The sequence below is a fragment of the Phoca vitulina genome, unplaced genomic scaffold (assembly GCF_004348235.1).
Source record: "Phoca vitulina isolate PV1807 unplaced genomic scaffold, GSC_HSeal_1.0 scaffold73, whole genome shotgun sequence".
Lineage (NCBI taxonomy): Eukaryota > Metazoa > Chordata > Mammalia > Carnivora > Phocidae > Phoca > Phoca vitulina.
In genome coordinates this window covers 266,488-286,006 of record NW_022589776.1, presented here as the reverse complement: position 1 = coordinate 286,006, position 19,519 = coordinate 266,488, and the positions used below count along the sequence as shown (strand labels likewise).

Sequence of the window (19,519 nt, the reverse complement as noted above, 5' to 3'; positions counted from 1 at the left end):
TCAAGTGGTTAATTGATTAACTGTCATCATTACATCAGAGTTGCAGATGGAAGACAATTTCTCTTGAAATCAGAAAAGGCAATTCTTTCTCACAGATACTATGTGTCATAGCTCTTCAGGAAAAACAATGAAAACCACTTAAAATTAATGAAGAACTAAGAGCTGTATTTGGATTACTTCATTTCATCCTCACAAAATGCCTCTGAGTTAACTAACATTATTACCCCACTTTAAGATGAGGAAACTCAAGTATAAGATGTCAAGTACCTTGTTATTTACACAGAAAGTAATGGGAGGGCTTGCATTCAAACTCAGGCAGTCTAAACTGGAAGCCCACAATCTTAACAATGTTAAATTTGAGAATATCATTTTAGGAAAGCAAAAACTCTAAAACATGAAACATGAAGAAGTTAACAATTGCTTATAATTAAGATAATAACTGTACTACTTTTTCCTCAACATTGTTTTTACATAGGATCCCTAAGAGTTAAGTAGGATATATTATCCCTTGAATTTTATAAAGATACCAAATTAAAACGGTTATCTTATTGACTTAAAGTCAGGAGTATGGCTGATACTAGAACTTAAGTTTTCTTGGTCCAACAGCAGCCATGACGTTAGATGTGCGGGGGAACTTCTGGCGGCGGGATTTTATATCTGGGCCTGGGCTTCATTTCATTGGTTCATGAGTTAACATTGATTTGTTTATCTCCACTAAGTCACAAAGCCTGTTTTTTCCTCTTTTGGCTATTGTAGCTATCCAAGGGTGTGGAAGCTGGAAAACAAGTGAAAACTATAAATAATGGTTAATTAACTTTGAAAGCACAATGATAAAAAGTAGTAGCAATGAATCCCATAGCTCAAGCAGAGAGCAAGCTGTTACTGAGTCAAATATCCCAACCTACTGGGCCTCCATCCTGTCTCTTCACTTCCTCCTGCCACCCCTCCCCTCCCGACCCCTGCACACACCCTCTGTGGCAGGTTGCCTGCATCTCTCTCCTTGCGGTTTGTCTCACTCTTCTATTTTGCCTTCCTCCTTTTTTCCCCTGGCTGTCCCTCTCCACCTTTATAACTCACCTAAGAAGCACAAAAATCTTGGAATTCCAACTTATAGAGACTTCTGAGATCATATGGACCCACATCCCAATGTTGTACATGAGGAAACAACAGTCCTGAGAAGTGATTTTCACAAGAACATGCTGTTATTTTGTGGAGAACACATGGCCTGGGTCCAGTGTCCTCTCCATGCTGTCACAGCTGTGTCCTGGAATCCAAGAGCACTTGAAAACCTCCGTGCTTCCCATTATAATGTTTTCTAAATAACTAAGAACAAAATCCACCTAAATTTAAGAAGCTTTTATTATTTTCACATAGTCCTTAGCTTTTTTTTTTTTTAATTAAGTATCGTCACATAAAATAATCTTTTGAATTCACAGAGCTGAATAGGATTAGAAGATAATTTTAAGGTCACGCCTTACAAGCCATAGGCATTTACTAAATAGAAATGTTTGAAAGAGCTGTTCTTAAGGATAAGCACCTCAGAAAAGAAACTGCAAACACCAAACACTGTGCATAACATTTTTGGAATTTATGAATATCCTCATACCCATCTGTGGGCCCATTAAAGGTTAAGAACCCCTGCCTAAAGAAAAAAATGTGGTATGTTTCTGGATTCTTGGTTTTCAAAGTGGGGTGCATACATGCTGGGGTACACATGATGATCCATGGAGCACTGAGGGGAAAAAAAAAGTAATGGAACTCCTATTACTGCTTTCAAAACGTCATCCTTCTGAAGTTTTTATACTTGTTTATCTTTTTAACATACACAAGATGTTAGCATAGCAACACATGGATAAAATTCATCAATAAGTACAAATAAACCTGTGTGGTTGTGTTTGCAGCTACTTTTTTCCATTCAGAGACAGGCCAACTGTTGGAGACCACCAGGCAGCCCCAGAGAGAGACCTTCCGCTCCCCACAAGGACCCTGCCCGCCAAGGAAGCCTCCCCTCACCTGGTCCTTTGTCTTTCCTTCTCGTTCGCGAATGTGGTTGGCAACAATCCTTTCTGTTTCCTCACAGAGTCTGGGGAAGTTTGCCAGCTGTTAAGAGAAGCAGACCTGAGTGTTAATACTCAAAAAGTTATGCTTCAAAAAAAGAAGCAGAGAGAAATTATTTTGTCTTATAGAAGGTACATATAGCAAATCTGAAAGCAAAAGTAAAATATCCTAAAGAAGAATGGCAGAGTGACAGAAGGGGCGCCACAAACTCTAATCAAAATAACTACATTATCTGATAGGAAACACTTTAAAACCAGTAGAGAAATTCCCTGAAAAAACAACAACAACAATAACAACAAAACCCAGAAACCCAAATACCATCTACTACTATGCTCTGCAGAGTTGGCACTTAATAAAGTTCAAAGATAAAGAAGATGGAAATGAGCATGAAAAGGAGAATAATAACTCACATTTATAGAGTACTTACCATGTGCTAGGCTGTGTGCTAAATACCTCATGAATTATCTCATTCAAAATTCACAACAATCATAAAAGATAGATTCTATTATTAACCCCATTTTATAAAGGAAAAAAGTGAAACACAGAGAAGTTAAGTGACTTGCCTAAGAGTAAACAGCTCAGAATTGGTGGGTCCAGGATTCCAACCCAAGTCCTCAGACTCCAGAGCCCATTATCTTGTCCACTACTCTTTGAGAATGATTCATTCCATGAACCACAGAGATATTTTTTAATTCCTTCCTAACAGATGTGTTTGTGTGTACACAAATAACTCATTTCAATCATTCATCCCATCTAAATTATGCAGGTAATTGTCAAAAATTTAATTTACAAAAGGGAATGAATTAATCATTCATTTTTTCAAGTTGTTTTCAATGTAAGGAAGAAGAATGGGATGCTATGAGGATGTTTAAGGAGGCCTAACCTAGAAGGACTTAGTCAGGTAAAGTTGTGTAGGAACAGTTGTGGGGAAAATGAAGCTCTCTAAGCATAAGAACGTGTGTGAAGGCAATGCAGGACAGGGACAATGAATGGTAAAAGAAGTAAAGGAAGATCAGAGCAGAGAGTGAGGAAGATGATCTGATGGCAAAGCTAGAAAGATAAACAGGGGTCATATCATGGGGATCCTTGCAGACCTGTTATGAATTTTGGCTCCTGAAGCAATTCAGATGGGAAATGATGGAGAGTTGGCCTGGGATGGCAGCAACAGAATGGAGAGAAGGGTGCAAATTCATGGCTTAGGACAGGTCAAAGGTTAATTCCAATTCTTATTTAAAGCACTTGCAAAAAAAAAAAAAAAGCACTTGCAAATTAATAAGAATAATACCAATATAAAAACAGGCAAGGGAAACAAGGGCAAAAATGAACTATTGGGACTTCATAAAGATAAATAGCTTTTGCACAGCAAAGGAAACAGTCAACAAAACTAAGAGGCAATCCACAGAATGGGAGAAGATATTTGCAAATGACATATCAGATAAAGGGCTAGTATCCAAAATCTATAAAGAACTTATCAAACTCAACACCCAAGAAACAAATAATCCAATCAAGAAATGGGCAGAAGATATGAACAGACATTTTTCCAAAGAAGACATCCAAATGGCCAACAGACACAGGAAAAAGTGCTCAACATCGCTCGGCATCAGGGAAATACAAATCAAAACCACAATGAGATACCACCTCACACCAGTCAGAATGGCTAAAATTAACAAGTCAGGAAACGACCGATGTTGGCGAGGATGCGGAGAAAGGGGAACCCTCCTACACTGTTGGTGGGAATGCAAGCTGGTGCAACCACTCTGGAAAACAGTATAGCGGTTCCTCAAAAAGTTGAAAATAGAGCTACCCTATGACCCAGCAATTGCACTACTGGGTATTTACCCCAAAGATACAAATGTAGTGATCCGAAGGGGTACGTGCACCCCAATGTTTATAGCAGCAATGTCCACAATAGCCAAACTATGGAAAGAGCCTAGATGTTAACAATGAATCATGGAACACTACATCAAAAACTAATGATGTAATGTATGGTGATTAACATTACAATAAAAAATTTTTTAAAAAAAGAGCCTAGATGTTAATCAACAGATGAATGGATAAAGAAGATGTGGTATATATACACAATGGAATATTATGCAGCCATCAAAAAATGAAATCTTGCCATTTGCAATGACGTGGATGGAACTAGAAGGCATTATGCTAAGCGAAATAAGTCAATTATCATATGATCTCACTGATATGTGAAATTTGAGAAACAAGGCAGAGGATCATAGGGGAAGAGAGGAAAAAAATGAAACAAAATGAAACCAGAGAGGGAGACAAACCATAAGAGATTCTTAATCTCAGGAAACAAACTGAGGGTTGCTGGAGTGGAGGGTGGTGGGAGGGATGGGGTGGCTGGGTGATGGACACTGGGGACGGTATGTGTTGTGGGGAGTGCTGTGATGTGTAAGACGGATGAATCACTGACCTGTACCCCTGAAACAAATAATACATTATATGTTAATTTAAAAACAGGCAAAGAATATGATTTTATTAAAAAAAGAAATTTAATGATCAATAAGCAGAAGAAAAATATTAAACTGCACAAATGATCAAAGTAATGCAAAGAAAGATAATAACTATCATGTTGTCAAATTGCTATAATTATTTTTATAATCCTTAATACAGAGGAAGGTATACTGAAACTAGCACAGTTTAAACTTGCTGAAGTAGTGACACTGAGAATAATCTTTCTGGAAAGCAACTTGGCAATATGTATCAAAAAATCTCAAAGCCATCCATTTATATATCTGTTGACCTAATTATTTCACAGGATTCTGAGATAAAATAATAAGGACATTCATCACAGCATTACTTGGAATAGCAATAATAAGACAAATGAATAAACAAAACTCTTTAAACCACTTAAGTCTCTAACTCTAATAATATTAAATAAGTTAAGGTAGACCCACTTATGGGATATAATTAGCCACTCCAAATAATATTCAATACCTAATTTTTTATCCTATCCAATTCCTAAATATTATCTAATAACATGGTGAAGTGTTTATAATATGACACTAAGTGAAGAAAATCAGGCTACTAATTATATAATGTGATTACACACAAGCATACACATACATACACATAGTCACAGGCCACCATATACCCTTGATATCCTTCAAGGACACAGCCTGAGACCTAACAAATCTCAAAATTCTTGAGTAATGTTGTAGCACCTAATATTCTCCTAACTTTAAGCAACTAGAACTAGGCCTCCCTGAGCCATGGCTGCTCCATGGTCAAACAAGGTCACTGTACACACCAACTTTATAGTATACATGATGCACACAGTGTCTTAACTAGACAACAAACTGCAATTCTTCATGGAACCATCATAATCACGAATCACAAATAAATATTAAACCTCCTGAAGCTGCAAATCTACTGTCTGTATACAGAAAAAGATCTACACAAATACTACAAAATGTTAATAGGCATAACCTCTTTGAATGATGGGATTATGCATAATTTGCATTTTTTTCTACAGACATCCCTATATTCTCCAAATTTTTCTACAGTGACCATAGCGTGCTTGTATAACATCATAATAAAAGCATAGAAACCTGGCTGCCTTGGTTACCTCAAAAATCACAGCCCAGTGTCTATTCATGAGGTCACCAAACCATTACCCTGTTACTGAGACCCCAAGCTGAATCCTGAGATGTATGCTCATTTGGGAGCTTATTTCATGAATAATTGCAGGATACAAATGGAACTTCCACTTCAAGTTTTGGAAGCATTCTCCAAGAAAAGTTCTATCATCCCAGAAGCCCTTTTATACTCTGAGAGTATTATAAGTTATTTTTTGTGAGGTCTGTAAAAAGTTTTAAATATAGAAGAGATAGCCAATCAATACCAGTTGTTCTTCCTGACTAGTACAAACCTGGGTGGTATATCTGACCGTAACCACTAGCCTGCCCTAGGCCACCAGAGTAACTGTTGTTTCTCCTCTGCACTCAGGGCATCCCAAGCTAACAGTGCACCTTTGCTTTTTGACAATAGACACACAAATATAGAATCGTACTCCTGTACTCCTGTAGAAAAGTGGCTGCACAGCAATAGTGGTCTACTGAGGAGGACAGGCATGCCTTCAACAGCATTTAGAAAATGGATCATAGCAGAAGGTTATTTTTTAAAACACCAAATAGTGGCACTATAAATATTTATTCAGAAAAAAAGTATTTGATAGTTGAAGGACCCCAGGCTAGTATGCAGCCATCATGAAGTCAGAGAAAGGCCGAAATGGCAAGAATATCCCAAGAAGTAGAATCACCCAAGAACCCTCCCATCTACTGGCCTTGGCAGGAGGAATGATCTTGTGTGTGTGTGTCTCCTGACCTTTCCAAGCTTACTACCCATGGGCTTAATTTCACCAGGAAAGGAGCCCACCAGAGCTATAACTTTGTACCTATAATTGAGACAACTGGAAAGTAAATGAGTCTAAATTCTAAGTGGAACAAAAGGGAAAAAGAAGATGCCGGAAGAGCCCCCCCATGGAGGCAAAGGAAGAGAAATACTGAAGGGGATGCTAATAACAGGGCCTAGGCATTGCTGAAAGGCAGTAATGCAGCTGGTATGGCTTCTATCTAGCTGGTTGGTCTGGAAAGACTATAGAAGTGTTTAGAACCAAAATGTTGGCTTGAATTGCTGGCTCTCAAATGCAACACTCCAGTCCCAATTCTTCTCACAATATATATAAGAAGAAGGCAAACATCCCACTCACATTCTGAATTATTCTGATCAGGCTTCCTGCCACTCATTTCCTTAGCTCATTCAGTGGGATTCCTGCTCAGTTTGCATAACCCTTTTCTTTGTTTTAAAAAATACTTGACTCTGGGCACCTGGGTGCCTCAGTCGTTAAGCGTCTGCCTTTGGCTCAGGTCATGATCCCAGGGTCCTGGGATCGAGCCCTGCATCGGGCTCCCTGCTCCATGGGAAGCCTGCTTCTCCCTCTCTCACTCCCCTTGCTTGTGTTCCCTCTCTCGCAGTGCTTCTCTCTGTCAAATGGATAAATAAAATCTTTAAAAAGAAAAAAATAACTTGACTCTGATTGCTCAGTTCAATTCCTTGCCTCTCTTCCTTGTCTCTTTTTTAAGGCACAATCAGTTTCCTCAACTATTTTTAACCATTATAATTTCCAATCTCTTTTGCTCCGAATACCAAATTGAAAGGCTGCAGTTGTTAAGAATATATTTATTTTGTCAAAATCATCAAAATTGTAAACATGTATGCCAAAATAATATTGATCTAGAAGACACCATCTTTAGACATTTATTCCCTTATTAACTATTTAAATATTCTAGAAATTGATTTATATAGAATCAAGGAATTAAGATTTTGCTATTGGTTATATTAATTTTATATTCCTAAATTCATTTCACAACCATCATTCACTTAACAAAGATTCATCGGGCAACTGCCATAAGCCAGCTTGATGCTCAGTTTTTGTCAAACTACCTGATATTAAAAACCAGTCTTGTGGGGCACCTGCGTGGCTCAGTCAGTTAAAGTGGCTGCCTTGGGCTCAGGTCGTGATCCCAGAGTCCTGGGATCCAGCCCTGTGTCGGGCTCCCTGCTCAGTGGAGAGCCTGCTTCTCCCTCTCCCTCTGCCTGCCACTCTGCCTGCTTGTTCTCTCTCTGTGTCAAATAAATAAATAAAATCTTTAAAAAAAAAAAAAAAAAGTCTTGAGTGGCAGGTTGACTATACAGATAAATTGTCATACCAGAGAGAAATATTTTATAAATATCAAGGGAAAACACAAAAAAATAAATGGCCAAACCTGCTCTGAGAAGGCCTCAGAAGATTTGATGCTGAAATCATGATAGTGAAGCTTCCAAACAGAGCTGGACATCGACCAAATGACAAATTACTTCTAAAGAGCTTATTGTTAAAATTACACTGAATACTCTTAAGTAATAAGGAATATTCAATGTAGAAAGAATGCAATATATATGATGTTAGGAAGCAAAACTTTAAATACATAATTCCGAGAGAAACTTTTAATTATGGTCTGAGTGAAAGTAGTATCAGATATTTTTTAATACAAAAAAATGTTTTAATAAAAGCCAATATTTTAAGTGTTATTTAGGGTAGTGTTTAATTATTTTGGTGGCACCTCAATATAAAAATTTACTTTTAAGCATGGACCACATTTTTCCCTAGGGGAAAAAAATAACACTTGAAGGCCTTTCTAGCCAATAAAACAAAAATTATACACTTATAAAAGTTACTAACCATTGATTAATCAGATCGTGAGAGCCATGCTATTACGTTTCTCTTGGAACAAACACAAGATGAGGCAAGATTTCCACGCCTTCAAGAGTAACTAGTTCACTGCCTTAAGCAAAGACTCAGGTTATTAGGTACCATCTGTTCATAGTTCCATACCAAACATAAATCGAGAAAATAAACCAAAGACCAGAACAAAATTTTTTTATGCACATGACTTGAGTTGATTGGTTTGGCTAACCTAAAGGTATGGGCTCTGTTTTGATCCAAAAGCCATAAACTTCCCAATGTTGGCCACTCACTACAAACTGAGGAGGAATAATGATTTTACTGCTCATTAAAGCATACAATAATTTTATTCCATTTCTGTGAATTAAAACCTGCCCACAAATCCTAGTACTCCTTTATTTATGTACAGCATAACGCTGGATTCATTCAGGAAATGAGAAAACATTTATTTATTATTATGAAATAATCACATTTATTATGAAAAAAGGAAAAACAGAACATTCACATTTACAAAGGTGATCAAAGATGAGAAACAATTCTAGTATAAAAAGGTCAAGAAATTGTGCAAGGGTAAATGGGAAAATTTTTTATCGAGTGTTCTGTATTTTAGGAGTGGTATGGGAAGTCTCAGAAGACCTAACTGAAGATGGTAGAAGGGGAAGGGAGCCAGGGCCATTGAGGCGGCCTTGGGTAAGTGGTCAGGGAGAGAGAATATGTTAGCCCTCCTTCTCCAAGCAGGCAAATCCCAAATCTCTACACCCTGAATATGTTCTACAAATGGTAAAGTATACGATGGAAGAACATGTATGGTATGTTGGTAGGTTCCCACCATAACATTTCTTTTAAGCAGAGAAATGGGAACTCTAGTGTCAGTTGGCAAATGCTAAGGAATAAAAATAAAATTCCAACCTTGGGTGAAATAAAGCTGAAAGGTAGTCAGAAGAGACAGCCTCACTAAGTAATTCAGAGCACACCCAAATAGGAGGTCAGTGGTAGGGCTGATACTGTCTCAAAACAACACCTGTAGATAATAAGCAGATTTTGTTTCCTTTCTTTCCAAGTTTATCTCTGGTAGATATATTAATGAGCAGTTTAAAAAGAAAAATCAAAACAGAATGTAAAGGGAAAAGTGGAGGCCAGCGCAAATTACAAATTAAGAACTAATTATAAAGATCATTAATTCTTTAGTGAATTATGAGATGAAAAGGTGAAAATTCTGGAATATTATTCAGCCATTAAAAAGAAGGAAATCCCATCATTGGTGACAACATGGATGGACCTCAAGGGCAGAGGCTAAGTGAGAAACGTCAGGCAGAGAAAGACAAATCTGCATAATCACACTTAGAGAATCTTCTGGAAACTAAGAAGCAGTAACAACAATGGAGCTCAGACACTGAGAAAAGATTGGTGGTTGCCCCTGGGTGAGATGGGCGAAGGGTGTCAAAAGGTATAAACTTACAGTTATAAAAAGATAAGTCCTGGGGGTGTAACATATGTACAGCTTGGTGACCATAGTTAATAATACTGTACTGTATATTTGAAAGTTGCTGAGAGTTGATCTTTAAAGTTCTCATCACGAGAAAACATTCTTGTAACTGTGTGTGGTGATGGATGCTAACTAGGCCCGTTGTGGTGATCATTTCACAGTATATGCAAATATTGAATCATTATGTGATACATCTGGAACTAATATAATGTTATATATCAATTATAGCTCAATAAAAAAAGTGGGGGTCAGGGTTAAAAACAAGTAATAGTAACAAAAAGGTGAAATTCCTATCCCTTAAAAGCCAAGTCCCAGACTTGAATTCCCTATAATATCCGATGAAAGGTTCAAACTTTAATAACCAGCCTGATTTGAAACCTGAGTTATGTAAGGCATCTATTATATGCAAAACACAGTAGTTTGTTAGACTGGACAGCTAACTGTTAGAGGAGGGGAAATGCGAGTCTTTTTGTACAGAGTAGAAACCACAGCAGATCTATCCAGACCTAAATGAAAGCCCTACTTGAGCAGGATGCTTTGCAGCTATTCTCCTACAGACTTTCATGGAAGGTAATCAAGTGGCTACTTCAGTCAAACCGATCATCACCCGCCACATCAATGAGACATGATTCATTTATCCTTTCAAGTACTCATCCAATAATTACCATTGAAAATCTGGCTGTTTTAGGGTTGTGAATACAGTGTTGAACAAATCAAGTCCCTACGCCCATGGAGCTTATATTCTCTAAGTCCCTTTATTGTCCAACAAGAAAAACAAAAAACATACATAGTGTAATTCATGTGGTCATATGTGCCACAAAGAAAAACAAAGTTTGGTAAGTTGATGAAGAGTGATGTGTGTGTGTATGTGTATGTGTGTGTGTATGTGTGTTTGAAAGGAGGCATGTATAACTGTAGACAGAAAAGTCATAGAAAGGCTCTGATTAGGTGGAATTTGAGGAGAGACTTGAAAAGAAGCAAGGATGTGATCCACACAAATACCTTGAGGCAGGGCATTTCCAACATTGAGAATGAGAAGGACAAAGGCCCTGCCATCTTCTCTCCTTGACCTGTTGAAGAAACAAGGAGACCAGTGTCGCTGGAATGCACCAAGGGAAAAGTGGGAGGAGCCTAGAGATGAGAAGGCGTAAGATCATGTAGGACCTTAAAAGCCATGCTAAGGACTTTAGAGTCACTTGATTAGTATGTGTACTCAGAGCAAGATATTTACTCACTTAACATGCCACAGAATTCAGCATTTCTTCTAACAGCACTTTTTAATGAAAAATTTTCCTTGTATTTCTAACAGCCAACTAAGGAATCTTCTCTATTTCCTTCCAAAGCTTTTTTTTTTTTCCTTTTTCTGAGCAGGGTAAAAAAAAAAATCAATTAATTGGTATGATGGCAATCCAAGAATGTGGTTTCCCAAGAGGCCAATAAATGGCACAGTTGCTAAACTGTGGTTTAAAAAACAAGATGTTCTTCTCAGTGCTTCCTGAAAGAACCTCAGGACCCTGCAACGGTACACTGGAGAACTGGGGGTAAAGAAAAGCAGCTGAGAGCCGATGCCCACCAGAAAAATTCTGAAATTGACATGTCCCTGGAGCGAAGCCAAACAGCTCATAAAGCTCTAATGTTCTTGTCTTGTCCCCCAGTGCCCCAGACACAACAGTGAGAAAATATCCGAGAAGATTGCATTCCCCCAGCTTAGAAGTCTAGCTTTGTGTTTTGTTATTTGAACAAACATAAATCCCATGTTTTTCACTGAGGTTTATTTATGTGGCTTAAGGGGAAAAAATTAAATATTTTACACATAAGACACTCAACATGAGAAATATTGTAAATGAAAATACTGTTTTAAGAATATACATGGATATGTATATATACATTCACAATACAGCTAGAGTAACTATGCCTTTCAGATTGCCTGGGGCAGTCTTACTTTCCTCCTACTATTCCCGTGAATGTATTAATAGCTCCCCTTTCAATCTCAAAAGAGTCCTACTTTGGACGATAAATTACATAATCACGTTTTCGATGGCTCATGTGCAAAAGGGGTCAAGTAATAAAGTCCTGGTATAATCAACTTTAATTAAGATTATTTTGCTTTGCAAAAGATTTTAATTAGACCAGTTTTAAAGTAAAAGAACTTGGAGGTAGACATAATGAGGGCAAAAGTCAAGAACATCAAAATGAGAAATAAGGAAAATTAAAGAAAAGAAAACCTGCTCAAATTTTATTATTTTAAAAGGAATGACCAAAATATTCTTTTAAAACCAAGTACAGATTTCTTTAGCATCAGGGTAACTTTACAATATCTAAATTGTTAAAAAGTATTTATAGAATGCCACTGCTGTAGGGTTAGTCATTACATTAGATGCCAAGAATAAAAAGATAAAAGACACAGCTTTTTTTTTTTTTTAAAGGAGCTTATAATCAACAAGAGGAGACATTCACCTAAATAAATAAATGACAAACAAACCACAATGTAGGACCATAAATGCTGTGATAGAAGGAAACATAGCGTGCCAACTAAAGCACTGAAAAGGGGGTAAGGAGAGAGATTAGGAGAGGACTCACAGAGGCCCTGTAGGAAGATTTCTTAGGTAAATGATGATGATTGAGCTGGATCATAAAAAAATGAAAGGGGATGGCAGGTGAAGACAAGAGGAAAAGGAGACATTCGAAACAAAGAGAATCACGTGTATGAATGGTAAAGGCATGAAAATTCCATGAGGATGGCGCAAATCACTTGGAATGACTGAAGCATGCACAAAGTGACAATAGATGGAGCTAAAGAAGTACCTTATTCTCAAGATATGAGGAGCCATTGCATAATTTTGAGGGAACAGGGAAAATACATGTCCGTATTTTAGAAGGGCCACTTTGACAGCAGTGGGGAGAATGAATTTGATGGTGGCTAGACTGGAGGTAGAAAGATCAGTTAGGAGGCCGCTGGAGTAGTTTAGTTAAGAAAAAAAACAAAACAAAAACTGTTCAGGGCCATAAGTTAGGAGAGAGTAATGGCAGTAGACTGTGGAGTAGACCATTTTAGTAGAGAGGCTTGAGCTGGAGCTATGGATTTGGGAACCAACAACATTTTAAGTGGTAGCTGAGCTATGGCAGATATGATCTGGCAGGGAGAAAGGACAGTAAGAAGAGAAGAAACCAGGAGCAAGCTCTGTGCGACTCTGGTGTTCAGAGGCAGGAAAGGTGGATAAACTCTTAAAGGAGACAGAGGAAGGATCATGAGAAAGATGGAAGAGAAGCCACGAGAGGGGGTGTCAGCTTCAAAAAGAGAGTGGTCTACAGCATCAGGAATGAGTACGCATTACATTGGGCAATCAGGTCTCTGGTCGACCTGTACCGTAATTACTCAATAGAGTAGTGGCATGGAAGCCACATTTCAGAGAGTTACGAGTTAACTGGAGATAAGAAAATAAAGACAGCAAGTGTAAACTACTTTTCTCCCAAAAAGGTTTCACATGAAGAAAAGGAGAAGAATAAGGTAGTAGATAGGTTTTTGTTATTGTTGTTACTGCTTTTAAGTTAGGAGAGATTTTTTTTTAATGTGATGGAGAAAGTGACGATTTAAGAAATAGAAGAATCTAAAGAATAAGTTCCTTAAGAAGGTGAGAGTACAGATAGGAGCCCAGCCCCAGTCAGGGAAACCACCTCAACAGGGACAGAGGGAAGGAGGAGCAGGGTTGGGGATATCAGTAAGATTAGGAAATTATTGTTCCCATTTATGGCCCCTATTTTCTCTGTGAAATCATTACTTAAAATAAGAATGAAATTGATAAGCAGAGAGTAGTTATAGGGAGAGCAAAAGAGAGAGAACTGGAAGGGTAAGAGCTTGTGACAGAATATTAGGCATAGGGAAGGACTGTTCCCTCACTTTCTCCTCCACAGCACCCTTCACACCTCACTGATAAAGTAGGAACTTTCATCAACATTTCTGCCCTCTTGGGGAAGTCCTATGGAAGAAAATTCTATTATTTTTTCCAGCTCACAGAAAAAAGGGGGGCGGGGAAGATATGTTGACTGGTAAGATGGTGAGAACCTGACATGCATCAGTCCTCAGCTCTCTGTTGGGTAGGGTGGGCACATTAAGTTACTGCTCACATGTGGCTCTCTGACTTTTACTGGTTTACATTCCATCAGATGTAAGGCAAGCCAAAATACTCTGTATTTCTTATGGGTGCGCATCTAACTCTCCACCAGTGTGGGCTTTAAGGTTTACTGTTGGAAGAGGAAGTAACAGGAGGCTCCCACTTGAGCAGCAAGTCCCAGACACATTTTCCAATCTAGATTTATCAGCAGCAAACTGGATACTAAATTTCAATCCTCCTCTAAGCTTTTCTCCTGATTTTCTAACTTAAAACCTAAAGAAGTTAGGAGGGGTGATCAGAATTCTGAAAACCTTAGATATACGGTTTGAAATTTCTGAAGGATCTCCTGGTAGAACATTTGTCAATGATGATAAGGACCACAAGAGGTCATGGAAGTATCATACCAGTGTGGAATGAATGGAGAGACACTGGAGTCAAAGATCTCAAAGAACAGTAGCTACTGGATGTTGGACACGATCTCTACATGGATCTCTATTGAAATCATCCAAGTTGAAGGTGAATTTAGGATGAAGAGGAAGAATGTAAGTGAGGTTCTAAATATCCTGACAAATGCAAGGGAGTGACTAGGATGTGATGGTGACAGTGAATAGAAGGGAAAAGCAGAGCTGGTACCATTGGGGCCTTTACTGAATAATTTTACAGGATGTTGAAGGCATAATGTTTGGAAGCCACAGAAGGAGAAGTGGGCAGATGTCAAGCCTGATGCAGGCCCTTAGATTCTTCAGGTTTGAGCCAGTAAGTATTCTTCAGTGAAGAGAGATGCAGCATAAGCAGTAATCTCAGGGAGAAAGCAAGGTTTTATTTAAGACAAAATATACAGTGTTTTCAGAAGACAGTACAAATATACAACTACACTGATCCAGAGAGTAAAATGGAAAGGGAGGTTCAAAGGGTGGACAGCAAAAGAATAGAAGCCAAAAAAGTGTCCAGGAACAAGCTGTCTCTTCCCATGCCATCAGGACTGACTGTTGGTTTTCCTGCAAGTTGAATATAATGGGAAATGATAAAAAAAAAAAAAAAAAAGATTCATACATACCATAAACACTCTATATAACTTAAAACATAAATGTACACACATGTGCCAATCTTCTGATGTAAGGCCAAGGCCTGTTCTCTGCATATGGATCTGTTGATTGGAGTTATGCGTCTTCTGTCTTACATAAACTACATCCTTCATCTATGATTTCCACTTTGGCTTTCTTTAAAGCGGAGGGAGAACCTGAAGACACTTGTGAAATAATCTGAATGCAGAGCCCATCTAGATTTTTATAACTCTCCCCACCTTCTTTCAGCATTGTCCTGCCTACACCTCCCCTCAACAGAAAAGCTTTTATAGCTAATGTTTATCAAGTCTTTCCAAAGCTGTGTTTATGGAAACAAAACTCCAAGTCTTTTCTGTGTTTGATCAGTTCATTTGCTCTTCATTTCAATGACATGATTAAAATAAGAAATACAACTGGCTAAATAGGCTTGAGGACAAGGACAACACAATGGGCTCTTGGGAAAAAGATAGCTTTCCTGGTGGGAACAGAAGCACATGGGCAATCTCAAGGGAAGCTTTTGGCTGGAAACATCTATGTGCTGAGGGTGGTGACCATGCGGTTAACAGAGAAGGCAGCATCAGCTAATTCAGCATCACTTCCAAGGTGGCCAATGAGGAGAACTTTAACTATACAGGTGGAAAGAGTGACCGCACACTGAGGTACAGGCAAGGACAAATAGGAATGTGAAGTATTATCGATGGGCTTCGAGTTTTCAAATGGAGAGCTGGTGTAGAGATTGTGGTTTTTTTCTTCTCCACGTGCATCCTCTTCCCTTTCCTCAGTCCCTTAACTCTTACGGCTTTTCTCATTTGGGAGGAAAGAAACTAGCACATTAAGGAATAAGGTAGAAGAATAATAAGAGGTCTAGAGAAAATGTCTGAAGCTCCAGGGCCACTTCTGAGCCCCAAGCTATTCCCCCTTATCTCCTTTTCTTTTAGCATTGGCATCTAGGGATTTAGCTGGCTCTCCTCTTTCACTACTTAACATCTTTCTTCATCTGAATTTTTCTGCCAGGTAACTGGAAACCAAATTCATATTCATCTACATTATCTGTCTCTCTTCCCACTGGTTCTTCAGGGAGGTTACTCATACTAACCATACAGAAAGGGAAGGGTAACAAAACCTACAAAACCAGAACAATCTATACTTTCAAGAAATAAGTACCAGTGTTGAATGCCATGGGGTTAGGCCTGCCCTACCCTAAACATCATCACTAACTCCCTTCTTACAGTTTCTAACACAGGGTATCCCTTTCATGCCCCCATAGAATGGATGGAATCCAGCACAATTCCTCTATGTTCCTCAGTGAGGAGTCCCCCACAGGGGAAATCTCTCCCCCACTACTCTACATCATAGATTCAACAAATACCACTAAGTAGAGAGTACTGGGTGCTACTAAAATGGCCATTTATAGACTAGCAACCAGTTCCTGAGCACTTGCTATGGTTAATCAATGTGTTAAGTGCCCCATGGGTTTGAGGCATCATCATGCTTAATTCTCACGGAGGTAGTATTGTTATTATTATCATCTTCTTTTCACAAAGAAATTTAAAAGACTATAAGGGATTAAGTATGATACTCAAGGTCACACAGAAAGTAAGTAGCAGAGCCAGGATTTGAATCTAGGTAATTGGACCTCAGAGCCTGGGGTCCTTATTACTACACTAACTGCTGCTTCCCAAAATGGGACCACATTTGAAGCTGGGTTCAAATGGAACTCATTTAAAATTTAGAGTAATTTTTGTTACTGATATACACAATGTCAATGATTCCCTCCCCCTGACAATTATCCCCATCCATACACCATAAGAAAAATTAGTTGAGGGCATTCACCTAATTGTTCTAAAGTGATATTTACCTGCTTAAGACAATAAGGAAAAAAACAGCTGATTAAAATATACTCTTTCTGGTTTAAGCAACCCTATTTGGCACTTAGTGATAGAAGACAATATCCCTGCCCATCTACCACGAAAGCAACTCCCACTCAATACTTTTCACAATCCTTCCCCTGGGGCAAACATACTACCTTTTACAACAAAGTGAGGGGTCAGGGAAAGAGAGGCATGTGGCAGGGTAGGAAAGATGGGTAAACCAAAAGGTTAATTATTGGAAAGTTAAATAATTCAAACTTACTTTTTTGGTACACTTCTTGACAGTGTTGATTAATTCTTGTATGACCAGATCTACACTCTTCAAGGAAGGTCCTTTCAGCTTTACTATTTGCTTTTTGACTATCGCTTCAAATGCCATGTCTGGAGTAAACAACCCTGTCCTGAATATAAGAAAGAAAGCAGGACATAAGATTTTTTTAAATTAAGTATTATCCAATACTTTTTTGAAAAAGGTTTTAATTGACATGCCACCTAAAGCAAGCATGTAATACCCAAGTTTAAAAGTTACATAGTGATTTATTCTATCAACAGTATCGTTTTTTATTACAAATGTACAAATTATGATATCTTCACTACTACTATTTCATAATGAATTTCATTCTATAGATGATTAGCATTATCTAAAAACAGTTCCCAAAATGTTTTCATGGACTGGAATAATATGACCTGTAACTAATGTTTAACTGTAATTCATCTTGTCTCACGTCACAGCAGTAAACAGCAATGTTACAATAAAAATGGTGTCCTAAATTTCCATTTCTCTGTCTAAACTATTCCAATAGCAAGCCCCTCTTGTCCTTCATAGAGCAGAAAATAATCATCATTTTGTCAACAGTGAAATAGTAGTGTTCCTGACTATGCAATCTATTCATTCCTGGAGAGCTGTATTCTAGCGAGCTCAGTGGTTCCCAGGTGCTAGAGGAAAAGGAAGGTCCTGGGGTGCTAGAGGAAAAGGAAGACAAGTAAGTGGGACTAGCCTGGGACCCAGGATGCCTAAATTGTGAGTTTACAAAAATAACAAATGATAACCAAAATAGCAGGTATCTTTTCACTTGGCTAGAATTAATTCAAATTGGTGTCATAACAATGCTTTTCTCATGCTGGGCAGGAGCTCAGGAAAGCAGGTGTGTGTGTGTGTGTCTGTGTGTGTGTGTGTGTGTGTCTGTGTGTCTGTGTGTCTGTGTGTGTTTATGTGATAAAAAGTGAAAAAATGATTACATCTAAATAAAAGGCCAGTGGAAAAAAGCTACCATAAGAGGGACCATGAACCCCAAGTATCATCACACCCAAAGCCCTGCAGGTGCCAGATGCTGGTGTTTCACCCTCCCCATCCCCAGGCCCTTCTCCCTCCCTCTTCTCACTTCTCCTTCTTTGATTAACTTCTCCTCCTTCACCACTCAATTCTGCGGTGCTTCTCTTGGGAAATTTCTTCCACAGTTCCCTTGCAGCAGCTTTATTCTGGTCCCTTCTAATCATTTACTTTAGCACCCTATGCCCACCTCTCTTTCTAACTGTAGTGATCATACTATATTATAACTTGAAGTTTCTCCACATTGGATGCAGAATAAAATCCACACTATTTGGTCTAACATTAAAAATTTCCCTGCCTGACCCTAATCTTCCGTTCCAGTTATTTGCCTCCTCCCTTTCATGCACCCTGTGTTTCAGCCAAACCCAACCATTGGCCTTTCCACAAACACACTCATACTAACGTTTTCTGTCTTTGCCTCTGTCCATGAGGTTCACTTTGCCCTCCCCACACTTTCAGCCTGTCCAAGTCCCACCTGCGCTTCAAAGCCCAGATCAAAAGCAACCACTTCCTCCAGCTTGCCTTCTCCAGTCCTGCCCCTGACAAGGTCTTCCTTCTCTGAACCCCAACATCCTATTTTGCATTGCAGTGGTCTCAGCATGCATAGTCCCACTACTACCCTGGTAGAAAGGTCATGACTGCATTTATGTTTGTTTGCCCCACAAGGACTGTATTCCTCCCTTGCTCCTCATTGCCACACAGTGCCTGCCGAACAAAGAAGGACCATTAGGTCTGCAGTGGACAAAGACGGCTTCTATTATTCAAATATCTAACAATCAATTGGAAACAAAACTTTTCATATTAAGTGTATTTAAGAGCCTAATAATGCCATGAGTATGTCTTATTCTCAGGACACTGTGCCCTTCTTATCATCTTACAGGCAAATTAATTCCAGAATAATAAATAACAACCAATCTCTTCTTTTGGTATGCATGTAAATCAGAAATCTTCAAAACTGAATTAGTGAGCTCTTGCAGTTGCATTTGGCAAAAATGTATCTGATAAGAAGTTTTAAAAGCCAAGTAAAAATACTGTATTTTACTTTTACAGTAAAGTAAGTATATATAAAAATACTTCATGACCCAAAAAATGTGATTTGGCTTCACTGCACTTATCAGATTGACATGGCCGAATACTAGTCCCACCCAGCTCAAGAGCAAGACACAGTTTCTATACCAAATGTATCCTAGATTTGAGGGCGACAGAATAGAATTAATAAGGAACTTAGAAATCCTACTGACAGAGAAAAATACTGGATTTGGTTATAGAATGTTTCCTGCCTTTTACTTTGTGAATGCATATTTACCTATCGTATTTGCAACTTGCAGAGCAGATTCAATGTTAAAATGATAGAGAA

At 38.4% G+C, this 19,519-nt stretch overlaps 1 protein-coding gene across 8 annotated transcripts in view; it reads right to left on the bottom strand.

Moving 5' to 3' along the window:
- Positions 1-19,519, bottom strand: part of DNM3 (dynamin 3) — a 543,403-nt gene that overhangs the window by 324,277 nt on the left and 199,607 nt on the right. For all 8 annotated transcript variants that reach the window (XM_032393370.1, XM_032393365.1, XM_032393366.1 and 5 more), the window contains exons 10-11: positions 17,095-17,233; positions 2,014-2,100 (exon numbers count right to left, since the gene is read on the bottom strand). In XM_032393370.1, the coding sequence (XP_032249261.1) occupies positions 2,014-2,100; positions 17,095-17,233 (226 nt within the window). The remainder of the gene's footprint in view (positions 1-2,013; positions 2,101-17,094; positions 17,234-19,519) is intronic.